At 39.7% G+C, this 18,527-nt stretch overlaps 1 protein-coding gene across 1 annotated transcript; it reads right to left on the bottom strand.

Annotated features, from left to right (window-relative positions):
• Nucleotides 1-3,613: 3,613 nt before the first annotated feature.
• Nucleotides 3,614-17,828, bottom strand: LOC120494891 (uncharacterized). Its single transcript, XM_089135222.1, has 2 exons — nucleotides 17,594-17,828; nucleotides 3,614-4,331 (listed from the first exon to the last, which is right to left on the bottom strand). Exons 1-2 carry the CDS (start codon nucleotides 17,826-17,828, stop codon nucleotides 3,841-3,843), a joined length of 726 nt encoding a protein of 241 aa, XP_088991348.1. The 3' UTR covers nucleotides 3,614-3,840.
• Between the last annotated feature and the right edge of the window lie 699 nt (nucleotides 17,829-18,527).

Below are 18,527 nucleotides of genomic sequence, written 5' to 3'. Positions count from 1 at the left end.
TGGAGGGGGGTGTCCGTTTTTTCCCTTCCCAAAACCGAAGTAAAATCCTCACAGTGACAAGTGTCGTCTTTGGATTAAACTGTGTGGACGTCCTCAGTCAGCTAAACCCCGCAAAGATCAACAAGCACATCTTTTTTTACTTCTAACCTTACTGTGAGTGTGAAGTTATACTAGTTAGACTGTTTTATAATGTTTTCAGTTCTACGTTGATACGCTAGCACACGTTGCTAATAAATACAACGTTATACAGTACTCGTGTAGTCTGTTTGCTTTGTAATAACGATTATAGAAGTGAATAGAGACCTACCCAGACAGCAAACTGACATTGAATCAACGTGGAAACGACGTCTCTCATGACATGGAAACAACGTTGATTTGCTCATCGAATTAACGTTGAACCAACGTCAGACGCGGCATTCTTCAAAGCTAAATGAAAATCGAAAATTGGTTTGCTTTCATAACGTTGAAACAACGCGTTGATTTCAAGTTGATTTTCCGTTAGTTTTGAAAGAATGACGCGTCTGACGTTGGTTCAACGTTAATTCGATGAGCAAAACAATGTCAGATCAACGTTGTTTCGATGTCATATTTCCACGTTGATTCAATGTCAGTTTGCTATCTGGGTACCCAGCTTTGCATGAACAGTGTTGCTCCCTGATATTGTTAGCCCCAGCCTCCGTCTCGATTAGTAGGAAATGCGGTGGTTCATTTTTTGACTGTGACCGGTAACGTTATGCTTTTGCCTCTATTTTGGATGCCTTGTTGTTTCTTGCGTTTCACCTGTACATCTTGAATATAGCCTTCGAACGCATATTGCAGCCCATTTTGCCTACTTCTATCGGACACTTTATTTGCTGCTTTATAAAAGTTTGGTGACATTCCAGCAGGAAGAGCTGTCACAGCATAAGCCATGCAGAGCGCAGATGAAGTTTGACGTATGTAGCAACAGTAACTAAGGGGGGTGGGGCTTAGCCAAAGGTGAATTAAAAAAATAAAACAGCTTTGATACATCATTGGCAATTTCTCAGAAATTAGTAGATAGCTGTGTATTTTTTTGTAAGTCTCTCTCAGCCATTTGTAGGTCCATTCTTGTGGAATGTGTAAACGCAGTGACTCCATCTAAACATTTCTTGTGTACTGTTTGAGTGTCCTGACACAGAATTTGTCAGAAATTACACACATCACCTTTAAGGTATTATTGCTTTATTTACTATTACATAAATGTGCAGGAACCATAAATTACCAGTAAATTAATTGTCTTATATTACCATAATTTATGATACAAGAATGTTCAACGCGTTCTCATCCTTTAACGTCATATAGAACGCTATATGACAAAACGGCGCTATACTACACGCATGGCACACGTTATCGTTAATATAACACGCGCTGTGAGGGCTAAGTTTAGGTGTGGGGTAGGGTGTGCGTGTCACATTCACGCTAAAGGATTTATAACGTCTTGGGTTCGCGTGTTATATTAACGATAAAGGGTGCCATATGCGTAGTATAGCGCCGTTTTTGCATATAGCGTTCTATATGACGTTAAAGGATGAGAACGGGCTGGAATGTTTCTCTCTATACAAATTATCATAGTTTATTATGTAAAAAATGTGTTTAAAAATCTCAAAAGGCTTGAAAAATAATTAACCAATACATTTAAATATCAACCCCAAGTATGAACAACATAAACTGTCATATATACATTTTTCATTCAGTGTGTCTTGATACTTTTTAAGTGACCCAGTTTCATGGAAGATTTGTTAATGTAGTCTACATATTACTAAACTGCTAATAGACATTTAAATGCTCTGACATGGTGTTTTTTACATTTATGCATTTGGCAGACGCTTTTATCCAAAGCGACTTACATTGCATTTCATGTTATACATTCTTATCACGTCTTGCATTCCCTGGAAATCAAACCCATGACCTTAGCGTTGCAAGCGCCAACACTTTAAGGTTTGAGCTACAGGAACAGGAAGTCTACAGAAATCATCTTCATAATTGTAATTTCTGTTTGTTCCCCTTCTGAAAAGACATGGTTTGCATGGTTTTGAGGCTGGTCAAGCTGATGTACCAGCAGAGCCAAGATACTGACCAGCAAAACTAAGATTTGATGTAAATCTAGTAGACCTTGCTATAGTGGAGCTAATGAAGCAGCCTGTGGTACCAGCTTCCCATGCTGGGGATGAGGGTTGCAACAGCCATTGGCACGTTTTTCAAAATGGTCCTCACTGCAGAACACAAGATCCAGGGGAAGGAGTTGGAGCTGGATCCCACCTTACATATACCCAAACCTACCCATCTATAGTTAGTTTTATACCCCTTGATCCCTAACCCCACCCCTAATCCTACCCATCTCTGCCTCCTGATTCCTAACCCCACCCCTAATCCTACCCATCTCGGCCCCCTGATCCCTAATCCCACCCCTAATCCTACCCATCTCCAACCCCTGATTCCTAACCCCACCCCTAATCCTACCCATCTCTGCCTCCTGATCCCTAACCCCACCCCTAATCCGACCCATCTCCACCCCCTGATCTCTAACCCCACCCCTAATCCTACCCATCTCCACCCCCTGATTCCTAACCCCACCCCTAATCCTACCCATCTCTGCCTCCTGATCCCTAACCCCACCCCTAATCCGACCCATCTCCGCCCCCTGATCCCTAACCCCACCCCTAATCCTACCCATCTCGGCCCCCTGATCCCAAATCCCACCCCTAATCCTACCCATCTCCAACCCCTGATTCCTAACCCCACCCCTAATCATATCCATCTCTGCCTCCTGATCCCTAACCCCACCCCTAATCCGACCCATCTCCACCCCCTGATCTCTAACCCCACCCCTAATCCTACCCATCTCCACCCCCTGATTCCTAACCCCACCCCTAATCCTACCCATCTCTGCCTCCTGATCCCTAACCCCACCCCTAATCTGACCCATCTCCGCCCCCTGATCCCTAACCCCACCCCTAATCCGACCCATCTCCGCCCCTTGATCCCTAACCCCACCCCTAATCCTACCCATCTCCACCCCTTAGATCTGGACCAAACTCCGCCCTCTGGATCTCGTGTACTGCAATGAGGTGCTTGAGTTTTTATACTTTATGCGATAATTTTAAAATAAAAATCGTTTACCCACCATAATGTCATTCCCAAAATAAAAAAACAACTTTAGTGTTGCTAGTAGGTTATTAAGTAATTAGTAGTTTGTTGTTGAGGTTGTTAATAACTTTTGTTCAGCCCGATCTCATGAAAGTGCGTAATTATACAACAAATTTTATTTCTCGTGCCAGTTTTCGTGTGCATATGATACGCACTTTATGGTGTGTAATACGCACACACTCCCCACCCCCTCCCCCCTAAACCTACCCTACTAGTTTGTTTACATTTGCGAAGCTGTCAATATGGCCGCCACGTCCCAGAATGCAACGCGGCGCCCAAGCCCTATAGTTTTTTAATGCCAAAAGAGGGTTTGCGCTGGTGAAAGCTGTTAGTAAATCTGGCCCATAATCTTAATATAACATAAGCATTTTTATGTAAGTATAACTTTCAGAAACTATATATAAAATGAATAATTAGCAATACATAAAGATTGATTCAAGAAATTTTATTTATTTGTTTAGATCGTTTGGGTTTGTTTGGCATGCAAAACAGAGTGAACCACACAGGTTTGTGTTGAAGAGCCTCTAACATGTCATTTATTCACATTATACAACTTAGTGCTCCTTTACGCCACAACTAGGCAAAGTAACTTACATAGGCCTATAGCTATAGTGCAACTCAACCAGGAACCCAAAACCATGCTGGTGTTTTCAGCAGGGTGGTTTATCCATATTACTCATATTTTTTGAGCAGATCGCTCTGCCAGTGCCTCTTGCGGTCAGGGAAAAGTTTTGGGATGCGGATTTTCCTGAAATCCTCTATGCATTTCTTCAGCTCTTCCTCCATCACCTTCTTCTCATCTTCCTCTGGGTCTTTGCATATCGGCCCACCATTCTCTCTGGTAATGGAGGTGGTGGCGGAGGTCATGGTGTTGGTGACTGTGGGTCGGGGAAGTGTTTTCAGAGACAAAGTGGTGGGGCGAGCGGGACTGATAGCGGGCTGTGGAGGGGGGCTCGGGTCCCGGGGCAGGGGCAGGACAGGGCTGTCCATGGGTGGGGGAAGGGGTGGAAGAGGGTCTGACAGAGATTCATTGTCCAGGTCAAGGGCAAAATGTGCGTCATCAAGGCTACAGACTTTAGAGATGTGTGGTTTATATATGGTCTCCTCCACTGCTCCCTCAATATCTGGATCACTGAAGCAACGCGGCAGGGAGGATTTGCCTCCTGTCAATAGGGGAAAAAAACAGAAATTAAATTATATTAATTACACTTGTAAATATGTTTGATGATTTAAGGAGGAGAAAATATACAGAACCACTGAATAATGACTTTGTGGTTTTTTAAAGAGTTATACTGTATATATGAAGAGTTCAGATGCAAAAGCCTCTAAATGCCATTTGAAATTTTCTTCTTTAATGATGATTTTTATCAAACTTGTATATTTAAGTTCAGTAATTTCACTTAAATAACAATTAATAAGTAATTATCATTGCCATTTAAGTGAAATCACTGAACTTAAATATACAAGTTTGATAAAAATGATCATTTTAGAAGAAAATTTCAAATGGCACTTAGAGGCTTTTGCATCTGAACTCTTCATATATATATATATATATATATATATATATATATATATAAATCAAAACAGAGAATACAAAAAGTCCTTTATTGTAAATGGAAAAGTAACCAAGAGATCAAATATATAACAAAATATAACATTATGTAACATTCCAGTTTATTTTTTTATTCATAATAATTATATTAAATTTAACAATTTAAAACATTTTTTAAAAGATACTTTGTTCTCAAATATCAGTTTATATGAAAATAAATCAAAGCTTTTTTTAATTAATTATTTGTTTTAAAATACTAAATAAATGTGCATTACACATGAAATCTTTAAACATTTGCTTCATCTACGCATGATGAGAAAGGATTCAATTCCAATAATCTTTAATCCAAAAGCATAAGAACATATAGGGAAACAGAATAGCATACTCACACAGGAGATATGAACATTAACACAGGACAAAGACAATAACTGAAGGCTTATACAAAGCCAACAAGGGAGCAAACGAGATCATTAAAAAGTGATTGAAAAAGCACATGTTAATGGATCAACTAATGAAACACACAAGGGAAACAGGGTCAAACGGAAAACAGAAGACAAATACGAAAGCAAAACGCACATATCCCTCACAGCAATGTGATACAAAAGTATACAAAATGAATGAAAAAAGCAGACCTAGACTAATTCTCAAAGTGATTCAAAGCATAAATTCTTGCTGTTCTTTGGACAGGGTAAATCCGGTAAATACTTTTTGCTTTTGAGCTACTACTGTGGAGGCCAAAGGGACTTCATAGAGAATATTAAATTGCATGCCTTTTTTTATGTTTGCATTTTCAAAGCTTTGCCTCTGCTTTGAAAAAGCATCCGGCACTTATGTCGCTCTTAAAAAATGTCTGAAGGTCATTGCTTTAGATACAAAATAGTACAAAAGTTTAATCTGAACTTCTCTGAATCATTGTTTGCAATCACTTTTAATCAACTGCTGTTTTAGTGATTATTAGTGGATGCATGAAGTCATCGGTTCTATAGGATTACAGTAGTTCATTAACTATGACATATCACAGTAACTATGCTTCACAAAAACAATGTTAAAGAAAAAACAAACAATGACCAGATTCTTGTTGTCGCTTTGTTGTTCAATCATGACCAGATATTTGTTGTCTCTTTGTTGTTGTTTTGCACTTTGTTCCCTTGAGCGATTGTGAAATGAGAAATTGTCTTGTATAAAATTTGGGGGGGGGGGGGAGCGCTAATAAGCTCTGTTGCTTCGGCTCTCTCCTTTTGAGCTGAATGGTTACTGCTAAAATAAAAACAAAAACAAATAAATAAATAATAATAAAATGTGCCATGATTCTCATTTGTATTTATTGATTTTACCATTTTATTTTATATAATTTGTTGGCTTATTGTTAAGTCACCTTTACTTATATAGTGCTCCATACAATGCAGATTGTTGATAGAAGCATCTGTAGTCTATCCTATAGAGACTTAGCCTGACTACTGTACGTCATACCCATATTCTAGTCAGAATGTAAGTCTGATACTACTCCATGGGGCTTTGATTATGAGGCGTGTCTGACCGAACCAAGAAAAAACAAACAAACTCTACACTCAATTGGATAGGCCTACAACCAATCAGGGGTGCGTTTCCCGAAAGCATCATTAGTCAACTATGGTCACAAGTTCCGTCATTATCAGCGTAGTTCAATGAGTCGGTGTTTCCCGAAACCATCGTTCCAACGAATATTCGCAAAAAGCATCGCAAAGTTGTGTGGTTTGAACGACAGCTCTCGACCTGTGGTTAGAAGCATCGTTTCTATATTGCAACACATCTGGACGTAATAAATCCTTATCTTGAGCAAAATAAGCAAGCTGACATTCAGTACAACTGGTGCCTTTTATTTAGAATACTTACAAATGTAATTTACGTCTTTTAGTTTTTCAAAAGATTTAAAGTAACGTGTTTGAAGAGTGCGCATGTGCGAACGTGCAGTCTGGCAATAAAGCAAAACAACTGAGAACAATTAGAAATAGTCCTCAGATGACATGTTTGTAATTTATATTAAAAAATCTAGCGTTAATTGGATCTCAAACAGTTTCATTAAAAGTAGTTATTACTCCACCACGTGCGAAACCAACGTGGTTGAACGATACTTTGTGACAATCTGTTTCGGGAAACAGTCGTGACTAGCTAGTTTATTTCTCTAAAGATGCAACATACTATGGTAGTGAAGCAGCGAACCATGGCGTTGTATGGGAAATGCACCCCAGAGCAACGCAGCAAGTCAGCTACATAGCATAGCACCCGACCAAAAATGTTGTGGGCGAGGTTCGGGCTGGCATCCAGGCTAATAGATACTATGTTTGTTCCCCAAATAGTGAGGTCAAAAAATGTATCTTGTTGAGAATGAGAATGTGACATCACGTGTATCAGTCTGCGTTGCATCTTGGTAGGATGCGCTATCCGTTTTCATGGTTATTTCCGCCTTGAGACCGAGAGAAATGGCGACAGAGAGAGAGCGCAGCTTGATATTTCTATTTTAGCGATAAGGCACAGTTTTTTGGGAATAAATGAAGGAGGGGGAAGCAAAAGCAAAGTGGCTCTTTCGGGAGAGGCTAAATTACAACACCAAGCAGCGTTACTTGACATCAACAACATGGACCCGTACGACCTGCTACAGAAACGACGAAAGTCTTTTTAAAACATTTCGTGGCTCAGCCCCGCTCAAATCGGCACGTGACTCCTCACTCTCAATAAGACCTAGAACAAACCTGATCATGATTAAACCAGAAAATCACAATAAAAACTATTTCTAAAACTTAGTCTCTTAAACATTAGATCACTCACACCTAAGGCAGTTATTGTGAATGAAATGATCACAGATAATAGTTTTGATGCACTCTGCCTTAAACCAAATGACTATCTTAGTCTGCTCCACCAGGATACTGTTATTATCACGAGTCCATGTCTGATTGGTCCTGGGGGCGGTGTTGTGACAATCTATAGAGATATCGTTGTTTCTCAGAAAACAAGACAGGTTTAATTCATTTGTGCTTGCGTTAAATGTTAAACTTTTTAATATAAGGAAAAAAATGACTGTAAATCTTGCTTTGGCTACTGTATATAGACCTCTAGGGCTTTAAGACCTCTAATTTGCAGATTTTCTCTCAAACCTATTTGTCAATGTCGATAAAGTGCTGATTGTCATAGATTTTAACATTCACATATAATGCAAATTATGCAGAATAAAGATTTTGGAACCATCTTCTCTAGTTCGTTAGAAGCTGTTGCACTCATCAAATGAAAAAGGTTTAGAGACAAAGGTACATGGTATTATTGATGCTCTCAATAGAGAAACTCATAAGAGTGCAAATGGAAACAAACAAATTTAGAGTATTTTAGATAGAAAGACAGTTTGTCCCACTAGAAAAGGGCTCTAAAGGCCTGCAGAGCCGAGCATATCCGTAAAACTCATAGAAAATAACCAAAACAATCCAAGGTATTTATTTAGTCCAATCGCTAAAACAGACGTCACTTGAACTGAATATTCCAACACAGTTTAGCAATGACTTAATGACTTTCTACACTGAGAAAACCAAAAGCATCAGAAATACAATTTTCAATGTTAAACCTTTGACAGCGTTTTATGATTCAGCTTCTAAAGAACAATTGCAGTGTTTTACAACTATAGAGCAGAAAGAGCTAAATAAATGTATCATTGCATCTAAACCAAACACATTTTTATTAGATCAATAAACTACTGAAAGAGTTGTTACCTGTAGCAGAAGAGCCACTTCTCAGCATTATTCAATCGTCCCAATTACAACACCATTTAAAATCTTCTATTTATCTTTCAGTCTCCGGGAGAGACTAAATGCTCAGGTAGGTCGTGGCATTTAAATGATGCCCAATTGGCACTAAGGGTCCTAAAGTATGCCAAGAAAACATCCCCCACACCATTACACCACCACCACCAGCCTGCACAGTGGTAACAAGTGGTAGCAGGAATAGATCCATGTTCTCATTCTGTTTACGCCACATTCTGACTCTACTATCTGAATGTCTCAACAGAAATCAAGACTCATCAGACCAGGCAACATTTTCCAGTTTTCAACTGTCCAATTTTGGTGAGCTCTTGCCAATTGTAGTGGAGATGAGTGGTACCCGGTGGGGTCTTCTCCTGTTGTAGCCCATCCGCCTCAAGGTTGTGTGTGTTGTGGCTTCACAATTGCTTTGCTGCATACCTCGGTGGTAACTGGTTATTTCAGTCAAATTTCTCTTCTATCAGCTTGAATCAGTCGGCCCATAGAGTGACGAAGTTACGATGTCACTCTGTAAGCCAAAACGCGTAAGTGAGTTAGCATTTAGCACCCCCGGTTCCCTCGCTCTAAAGTCTATGGGATTTTTTAATGGGTTTTTGCTAAATCGCTTATAACGTTATAAAATATACTAGACTAATAGAGAATCTCTCCTCAACCATTAGTGGTTATTAAATCTAAGGAAATCACGGGATCCGGCCAAATGATTGGATACAGAATGATGCACTTAAAATGTATCCAGAACGTATTTACGGTGAGGGAGACAGAACGGTTACTGTTGTGTTCTCGACCCAGATAGTATTGTCTAGACGAGCACGAAAAACACCTTAAAAACACTGCCACTAGCACCTGTGTAGAATTTTAGTTGAAAGCCCAGATAAAAGTAAGCTTCTATTTTGTGTTGATCCATGGCAGTTCGACTTCACAAGTGCATTTATTTACACACACACACACGTACGCTCTGAGCCAGTGGACGCACAGTGTTATGAATGCACACTTCTATTATCGTAATGTTTTGACTTTATTCTCGAAACGTTTCGACATTAAGCTCAAAATGTTTCGACTTTAATCTCGAAAATTTTCGACTTTAATCTCAAAATGCTAGATTTTTTTCCCCCGTTTATTTATGTTTTATGTTTATGTGGTTCAGGGCTTCCGTACTTGAGATAAAACAAAGGCACTGACATATTTTAATTTATTTTATTTAAATGGTGTTTTATTAGCAAAGTTCGGGAGGAACACGTTCAGATAATTAACACGGGTGGAGAACACTCAGCAATCAATAGCCATGTTTCCATCGACACTTTTTTATCCGAATTAAGTGATATCGAATGAAAAATGCCTTATGCAAACAGTAAAATTCGATGAAATTTCATGAAAATCGACTCAAATGAAATACGTTCGGTCTCATCGGATTTTCTCTTGATCGATATACGGCTAATGCGATAAAAGCTGATGGAAACGTTATTTGCCGAATAAATAATGAATTGCGATTAAGTTTTATGCCCTTTTATGGTTGCAACACGTCAGAAGACGAGTTCATTTCCGGCCAGTCTGTTTGCGCACACATGGCGGATGTCAACAAAGACAGATGTAAGTGGACAAAGCAAAAAAAAAAAAATGCTTCAACCAAAGGGTTTCCGTCAACCACGATCTCCCAGAACTGATGGTTCCCACACCACAGTCACCTCCGCTGTCGTCGGGCATTTACGTGCATCGGCATCATCATAGCAATGTTTATAGCGTCGTTGTTTTCTTAGGTTAGTTTTGCTTGTTTTTTCGTGGCTTGGTTGAGTTCTAATGTATCCACAAGTTTCCTACGCCCCATGAGGCCTTGCGCCAAAAGTGGGCGCGACTTCCGGTTGGAAGTAAACAAAGCGTTACTTGACATGCTTGACACTCGTTCATTCAACAGTTGACAGTCATTCAAGTTATAGCGATCCAAACTAGCTAACGATGTGGGAACACAACCTCAACAAAATGAAAAAGGGTGAAATAACAGTAACTTTACCCTCCGCAGTAGTTGATTGGGAGTATTATAATAACATTATTAATAATCAATACTCATCAAGGCATGGTGACAGACAGTTGTGCGAGCTGACAAACAATTAAAATAAAAAATACACACTTAGTCATTGTGCTTTGGTCGGAGTTTATTCAAAATTATAAATGAATGTGCTGCTTGAATACATTAACTGGCACATTTGGTATTCTGTCAACACAGGCTTTGTAACATTTATTTCTTTTTTATTTTATTTATTTAATATGGACATGGCAATAACATTGGACGAACCAGATGCATTGTTTAAAGTGTAATAGCACATGTGCTAATTTTCAACACCTGTCCATAGGGGCTTTTACTACAGATCAGTACATCAGTACAGAACATCAGTAGCGAACAGCCAAACACATGCTGATAGATTTTTATAGAATATTAAGATTTTATTAGAATATTATTTAAACAAGTGCCCGCTTGAGCCTCTGGGGGGCACTCCTTCCTAGTTTATTGTTTCATTCATGTTTTACCCTGGACTGATTATGGTTTATTTCATGCACCTGTGTTTTATCATCTTGTTTAGTTCACCTGTCTTAAGCCCGAGTTTCCCCTTTGTTCGGTGCTCAGTATTGTGTGTGTGTATAGTGTCTGACTGCTTCTAGTGTTTTTCTAGTATCTCCTAGTTTCCTTGGTATTCCCTAGTTTCACGGTTCCTGGACTCTCTGCCTGTATCTGGTCTTCCCGTTTGCCTTATCCCTGTATTGTTTGATTGCTGATCTGGACTGCTTACCTGGTTTTGACCCCTGCCTGTTTCTTTGTACCTGTCTCTGGATTGTCCTCTTTAATAAAGCCTGCGTTTGGATCACCTCTGTCCATGTTCCATGTGCAGTTTCTTGACAGAAACTACAGTCGTTGGCAGGATCAGAGACGGGCTCTGGCAGGATCACTCGTTTTCAGCTTATGTTCAAAACAATCACGTTTAAGCCACTGAATTAGTTTAGTCCGGCTATACATACAACCGCGAACAGCACATGTTGTCCCTGAGCTCCGTAACGACATCTCTCATAAAGATTTGCGTCTTTAAATAGTAAAATAATTCGCCGAAAAACAGCTAGCCTTTTTGCTAACTAACACACAAAACACCATTGGAATGCTACTTCCGCCGCGTCACCGGAAGTTTCACCCACTTTATTTTTTACAGGAGCGGCCCTCGGAAACTTGTGGATAATGTGGTCTGTTATTTCTAGTTAACAGACTGCGGCGTTGCTATAACACACCGTTGCCATGGACGCAGATCAGAGACGGAACAGACTATTTTCTTTAGCAGAAGCAATACTCGTTTTTAAATCAATAAACTCGTTTTTAAGTCAATATTTTGTGTCAAATTATTTATTTATTTGGTTGATTTATATGTAATAAGCAGGATAATATATAGCGAGGCGGTTGTATAGCGAATACAACCCTTTCAACAACCGCCTCGCATACATTATCCTATACGTCGCAATCAGCTGGCACATAAGCATTATTAGGCTTCAACTTGTGAAATACTTGATCATTTGTTGGTAGATGGCGCAATCCGTTTGTCTAACAAAACTTTGTTCGCAAAAGTTTGCTTAAATGTTGTTCGACTCTGTTGTGCGAAAATGAATGGAAACATCTTAAAATGTCTCAAATCAATTCGATATACCAATTTGATCGCAAAACAGCATGTGACGTCATTACGTACAGGTTTTTATTCGCTTTAAAGCCTTTTGATGGAAACGCACTTCCACCAGCTTTATTCGCATGTGTTTTTTTTACCGAACTTCAGATAATTCGATTGACAAGTGGATGGAAACATGGTTAATGATAAGAGGTGTATATAGATTCAGCAGTCTCACTTTAATCCATGGAAAGTTTTTTTGAGGCAACTTTATGCCTGATATGTATCAAGGCAAAGTGATGGAGTGAGCACAGATCACATGCATACAGGTGGATTACAGCTGATCCCAGCTGGGGGATTTTTACATGTAAAAGAGGATACAGACAGCATTGGGATTTGCTGGGAAGAGTTCCAAGACATAATGCTGCCAAATCTTTGTCTCCCCTGATGTTTTTTTGTTATATCAGAGTATAACACGATCAGCTGTGCACAACTTTGAGAATATTTCCCTGGCTTTCACTTGTGTTTAAGCTCTGCCATTATTTCATCTGCTTCTAATCACACACATAAACACCCTCATTCAGCCACAGGCTCATCGGCACTGGTGCTGCTTACATAACTGAAAAACTACTACCTCACAGAAAACCTGATAATTCCAACGCTGGTTGCTTTCTGTCTGCTGTACAAATGAATGTGTGCAGAAATGGGTGTCCATATAATGTGGGATGGTGTGTTTTTTTGTGAGATTTCAAAGAGTGGGAGAGAAAATCTGTAAGCAGCTCATGCGCTTCTTTGAATGGCTAAATGGATGAACAAATATAGAGCCACTGCTTTCACTCAACATCTTTTTTTTTTTTTTAAATACCACTTTTCAGAGTTACTTAACGGGCACGTGCCTGGTGGGGGGTGGAAGTGTTATTCATTGGTGTTTGAATAGTAGTGACATTATTTACTGAAAGGGTAAAACGCAGCAAATGGCCAAGTTAGGAATCTCATGAAACATGCCTGGGTCCAACGGCTTAGACATGCGAGTTGGGACACAACTTCTGTTTTTCAAAGCAGGAGCAAGAAACCTGCCATTCAAAGCACAAAATTGAAACACAGAATGCAGCATATGTGACTCAATGTTGTAACCATGACCATTATGGACCTTCCCAGATAGCAAACTGACATTGAATCAACGTGGAAATATGACATCGAAACAACGTTGATCTGACATTGTTTTGCTCATCGAATTAACGTTGAACCAACGTCAGATGCGTCATTCTTTCAAAACTAACGGAAAATCAACTTGAAATCAACGCGTTGTTTCAACGTTATGAAAGCAAACCAATTTTCGATTTCATTTAGCTTTGAAGAATGCCGCGTCTGACGTTGGTTCAACGTTAATTCGATGAGCAAATCAACGTTGTTTCAATGTCATGAGAGACGTCGTTTCCACGTTCAGGGTTCTCAAGTCTCACGCATTGGCCGTGAGACACACTCATTTCGACCGGTTCACACGCTCACACGCCACACTGTGTATTTCTCACGCTGAAAAGGCAATGCCAACCAAGTTGTCCTGGCTGAAAGCTTTCTAACGTTGTATACGAGGCGCAGGCAACCAAAGTGAAGTTTCCTGCCGCCAGCGCGTATCTCCGCCAGATTGCGTTCGTTACTAGGCAACATATATGCGCGCTGCGTGCACCACTGATCTATACATGACATGTCATTCAGTAGCGCGAACACACGGAAATGGACGGAACATCTTCGGCCACCGTACGTTCGTTACTAGGTAACCAACAACATCGCGCAAACACATGTGTCGTGATGGAGAAGAAGGTACGTTGGAAGAAGCTCGTCTAACATTTTTGGGCTAGAACATTTAATATGTAGCCCATCGTACATTATTATTGATGCAGTCAAAAACTCTACAACTACTTTGCAACCAGGCTCAGTTTGGCTATCTTACGTTATCTGAAACTAAGAGAAATGTTAGTGGGTATGGAAAGGAATGAAGATTTACTGATTTTATTTTAAATTATATTATACTGTAATATTAATAGTCTTTCTAGTTACATTAAGGATGTATTACAGCAGATTGCTCTGGGTAATATTTAATCATTGTCATAATGTTGCATTTGTATTTTTCAAAGATGTCAGGAAAAAAGCAGAAAGATATTTTGTCATTTTGGGCACCAAAGGGTAAGCCCCCTAAAAAGGTTGCCAGATTAGAGGAGGAGACAGTGGAAGAGGTGGTGCACTCTAATCTGTCCATTTGTTCTCAATGTCCCACCACACAATAAATCATTCGTCTAGATAGAATGGTAAATGGTAAATGGACTGCATTTATATAGCGCTTTCATAGACCTAATGGCCACCAAAGCGCTTTACATATTGCCTCACATTCACCCATTCACACACACATTCATACACCGACGGCGGTGTCAGCCATGCAAGGCGCCAGCCAGCTCGTCGGGAGCAGCTGGGGTTAGGTGTCTTGCTCATGGACACCTCGACACTTGGTCAGGTGGAACCGAGGATTGAACCACCAACCCTTCGGTTTGTAGACAACCCACATGAACCACTGAGCCACTGCCGCCCTTTAGATAGAAGACGCATTCAAAAATCAAAATGCAATTTTTAAAGATTTGTTTGAAACTGTTTGGAGCAATTTGTTATATTTTTGGTTAGCTATATTTGTAATACTGCATTAAAGAGTATTTGATGTGATGAATTGCTCTGTCATTTATCAGATTTACTAATTGTTATAATTTTAATTTGTTCTGGTTAATTATGAACAATGGGTAAAATTGGGGGCGGGGGTGGGTGGGCGGGGCTTCATTATGGCTCCTCCCCTAACCGCGTGTGAGCTCACTCCAAGCTTTTGCTCAAACTTGAGAACCCTGCGTTGATTCAATGTCAGTTTGCTGTCTGGGTTATGATCATGTAAACTACAGTAACTCCTGTGATCCAAAGTCATTGTTGTGAGGAGCGTGAGCAAACAAATTATTGTCACAGAATGCTAAACTGATGTAGAACGTAGTGTTCTCTCCTGAGCAAGACAACTATCATTCATAACGCAGTTAATCAATTTCTGTCTGACATGAGGAATGCGGCTGAATTGACAAAGTGAAGAGAAAGGGAGATGGGAGAATGTACAGCCTAACTCAATATATGATGTTTTATTAACAAAGTTCGGGAGGAGCACGTTCAAATAATTCAATTATCACATCATTCCAACCAGTTGTTGTGATCTTAAAGAGTGCGACGGATTGTAGGGCTATAGAAGGTCCATTAAATACACAGGAGCTAAACCATTTAGGGCTTTATAGGTCAGTAGTAGTATTTTGTAATTGATTCGGAACTTAATAGGTAACCAGTGTAGAGATGATAAAATCGGTGTTATATGATCATATTTTCTTGACTTAGTAAGAACTCTGCATTGATTTAGACGATGAGTGTGACCACTGACGTTTTGCTTGACCCCAAAGGAGTTTAATAAATCTCGAACGCATCATTTGTTATCTACGTGTATGTTAAAATCTCCAAAAATTATTGCTTTATCAACATTGACCAATAGATCTGAGAGAAGGTCTGCAAACTCTTTTAGGAATTCAGCATATGGCCCTGGAGGTCTGTATACAGTAGCCAAGGCTAGAGATAATAGGGATTTCTTTCTTACATCTAAGAGCGTAACATTTAGCACAAGTACTTCAAACGAGTTTCAGGTGAAATGTTTTTATTTTTTTATTGTTTAAACTTGGAAAAATATTAACTTGTTCTTTCTTCTTAAAGTAAATTTTACATGTTGTTGATCGTTTCCCTATAGCCAGACTGATCTCATGAAGTAGCGTGTGTATGACACGCCAATTCGTATTTCCATTTTTGGCGTGCTATCAAGACGCATAATCGCCTTTCAGCGTGTTTATGAACGCCGTTGACTTAACGTTATATAAATATATGACTTACCTCAACCCCGTCCCTAAACCTAACCGTCACTGGGGTTAATGGACTGTTCCCTTACCATCCTAGGTAAAAAAAAGATATGACTTACCTCAACCCCATCCCTAAACTTAACCGTCACTGGGGTTAATGGCATTTATGACTGTTCCCTTACCATCCTAGGTAAAAAAAAGATGTGACTTACCTCAACCCCGTCCCTAAACTTAACCGTCACTGGGGTTAATGGCATTTATGACTGTTCCCTTACCATCCTAGGTAAAAAAAAGATGTGACTTACCTCAACCCCGTCCCTAAACTTAACCGTCACTGGGGTTAATGGCATTTATGACTGGAGATTTGACTGTGTGTACAGACACGCAGAATGACGCGGACGTTAATGGTGTAGACATATACGCATACACGCGGACACACGCGGATAGCACAAAATGCGTGGAGATAACACGCCACCTGACTCGAAAGTGGCGTATATATGTTTACACAAAAGTCATGATGTCATGTTGCCCTAGCATAGACACCGCAGGATTATACTGGTGTACTGTTTAAATATGGGGTCCATTTAACCCTTTTTGGGGGTTTACTTTCAGCCCTTTTAGCACCCACTTTGGAGCCTCTTTATTTCTCGTTTTTTTCTTCTTCAAAAGTTTGTTTCTAAGTTCTAACTCGGGTAGATTTTCTGCTGGGAGGGACCTCTGTAATATCTGGAAGTTTTTTGGCTCTCCTTCCACTGGTTGGGCTTGGGGGAAGTGCAATATTCCCTTTCTCTTCTTCCTTCGCCTGACTTCAGTGAAGAACCAGACTCTGCCATTGGTTTCTCTTTATTCTTCGTTGTTTTATTCTTCAAAAGTGCGTTTCAAAGTTCGAAGTTCTACATTGAATTTGACATCTAGTTTATTCAAATATTCTTTAACATACTCAAAGTTTGCGTATAAGCTGTTACAATTTAGGTGCATTATTGACATACAATCAGCCTTATTTAAAGTTTTAATACATTCATCGCGATAATACTTACAGTTATGAGAGGTAGAGTTATAAAAATGTATATCAGGATCCACATTATTTAACATATTCATTGGTTTGTGCTCAACATTTGAAAATATCTCTAACTTTGATTAATGAATATCAGTTGCATCCTCATTGTCAGAAGAGGATGAATCGTTAGTTAGTTAGAATGTCTGTCATCGTGATGGATGAGAGTTAGGTTATTTGTTGCCTTATCGGTACTGATCCAGTTCACAGCATTCCTTAATTAGCAGAACTTTTGCTTGTTCAGGAGATCCATTTAATTTGATGAACACCCTGCAATTGGATGTCCATGTTGCCTGGATTTTATTTTCTTTGCGGATATGCTTGCCTGGCGATGTCAGATTTTTTTTTGTCAAATGTTCGTTGATGTACACATTTGTCCCTTTCAGGTTTCTCCCTTGCTTGAGTAGTGCGTTTTTTTTTTTTTTTTTTTTTTTGTTTCCTAGATGTGAACCTCATTATTATTGCTGATTTGTGTTGTCTATCTTTACGAGGCAGCGGGTGGCAGGCCTCATTGTCGTTACTGTCCAAGACAGTCCCTTTGCTCTTCATGAACCGCACCACTTGTTGCTCCACAGACTCCAAGTCTTGGTCAGTTGGCTCCCCTCTGTCTGACGCCACTGCTTTAGCATAGGAGCGCGGCTTGACATCCAGGACCGATATGATGATGTCATTAAGTCGTGTGTATTGCTCCAAATCCGCCAATCGGTTTTCCAGTGTAATCATTTTTTGTTTGTTTTTTTCCTCGTTTTGCTTTTTTAACTCTTTAACTTCAAGCATCAAGTCCGTTATGGTCGTTTGTTGCGTCGATATTTTCTGCACCTCAGCTGTCAAGGTGTTCAGAGATATTTTTATGTTTTCCAATTCCTCCTCCATTATTGCACTATTGGTTATCCTCGGCATATCTCCGCATCGGGGTAATGTACCCGGGACGACAGCGTTGTTGTTGTTATAGGTGCAGGAGTAGCGCGAAGATCAACAGATGGCAGTAGAGTAGTAGTGCTATGAGTTTTGCGAGTTATTTGAGTGCAAACGGTGAGTTGGAAAGTTGCCGGCATACGAGTTATATCCACAATAACAATCCATAGGTAAATAAAAATAATAATGTCCAAGCCATCGCAAAAGAAAGGCACGGTAGACACTAAACAAACAAACAAAAAGTGACTTCAGTGAAGAACCAGACTTTGCCGTCTTTTCTTTGGAGAGTCCCTCTTCCCACATTTAATTGAACTCCTCATAGTTGTTCTCATCTTTATAGCCTCTTGGACTGAGCTATATGCTTTATAGTATTTCAATGCAGTCTGTGGCTTGTGGCACATGAAATATGCAATGTTCTGTATCTCCTTTGACGTTAGATGGTTCTGAACTTCTTTAAGGTTTATTCAAACCCACAAACAATCCACACTGCCAAGCAGTTACACGATT

The sequence above is a fragment of the Pimephales promelas genome, chromosome 9, assembly GCF_988280905.1.
Source record: "Pimephales promelas chromosome 9, fPimPro1.hap1.1, whole genome shotgun sequence".
Classification (NCBI taxonomy): Eukaryota; Metazoa; Chordata; class Actinopteri; order Cypriniformes; family Leuciscidae; genus Pimephales; species Pimephales promelas.
Note: the sequence above shows the minus strand (reverse complement) of the source record. Positions and strands in the feature narration are given on the sequence as shown.

Excerpts from the sequence above, each read along its gene's own strand:
- LOC120494891 (XM_089135222.1), bottom strand. The coding sequence starts at position 17,828 with ATGATTACACTGGAAAACCGATTGGCGGATTTGGAGCAATACACACGA. Across the intron at positions 4,332-17,593 it reads GGCCTGCCACCCGCTGCCTC|GAGGCAAATCCTCCCTGCCG; the intron begins GTAAAGATAGAC and ends CCCTATTGACAG.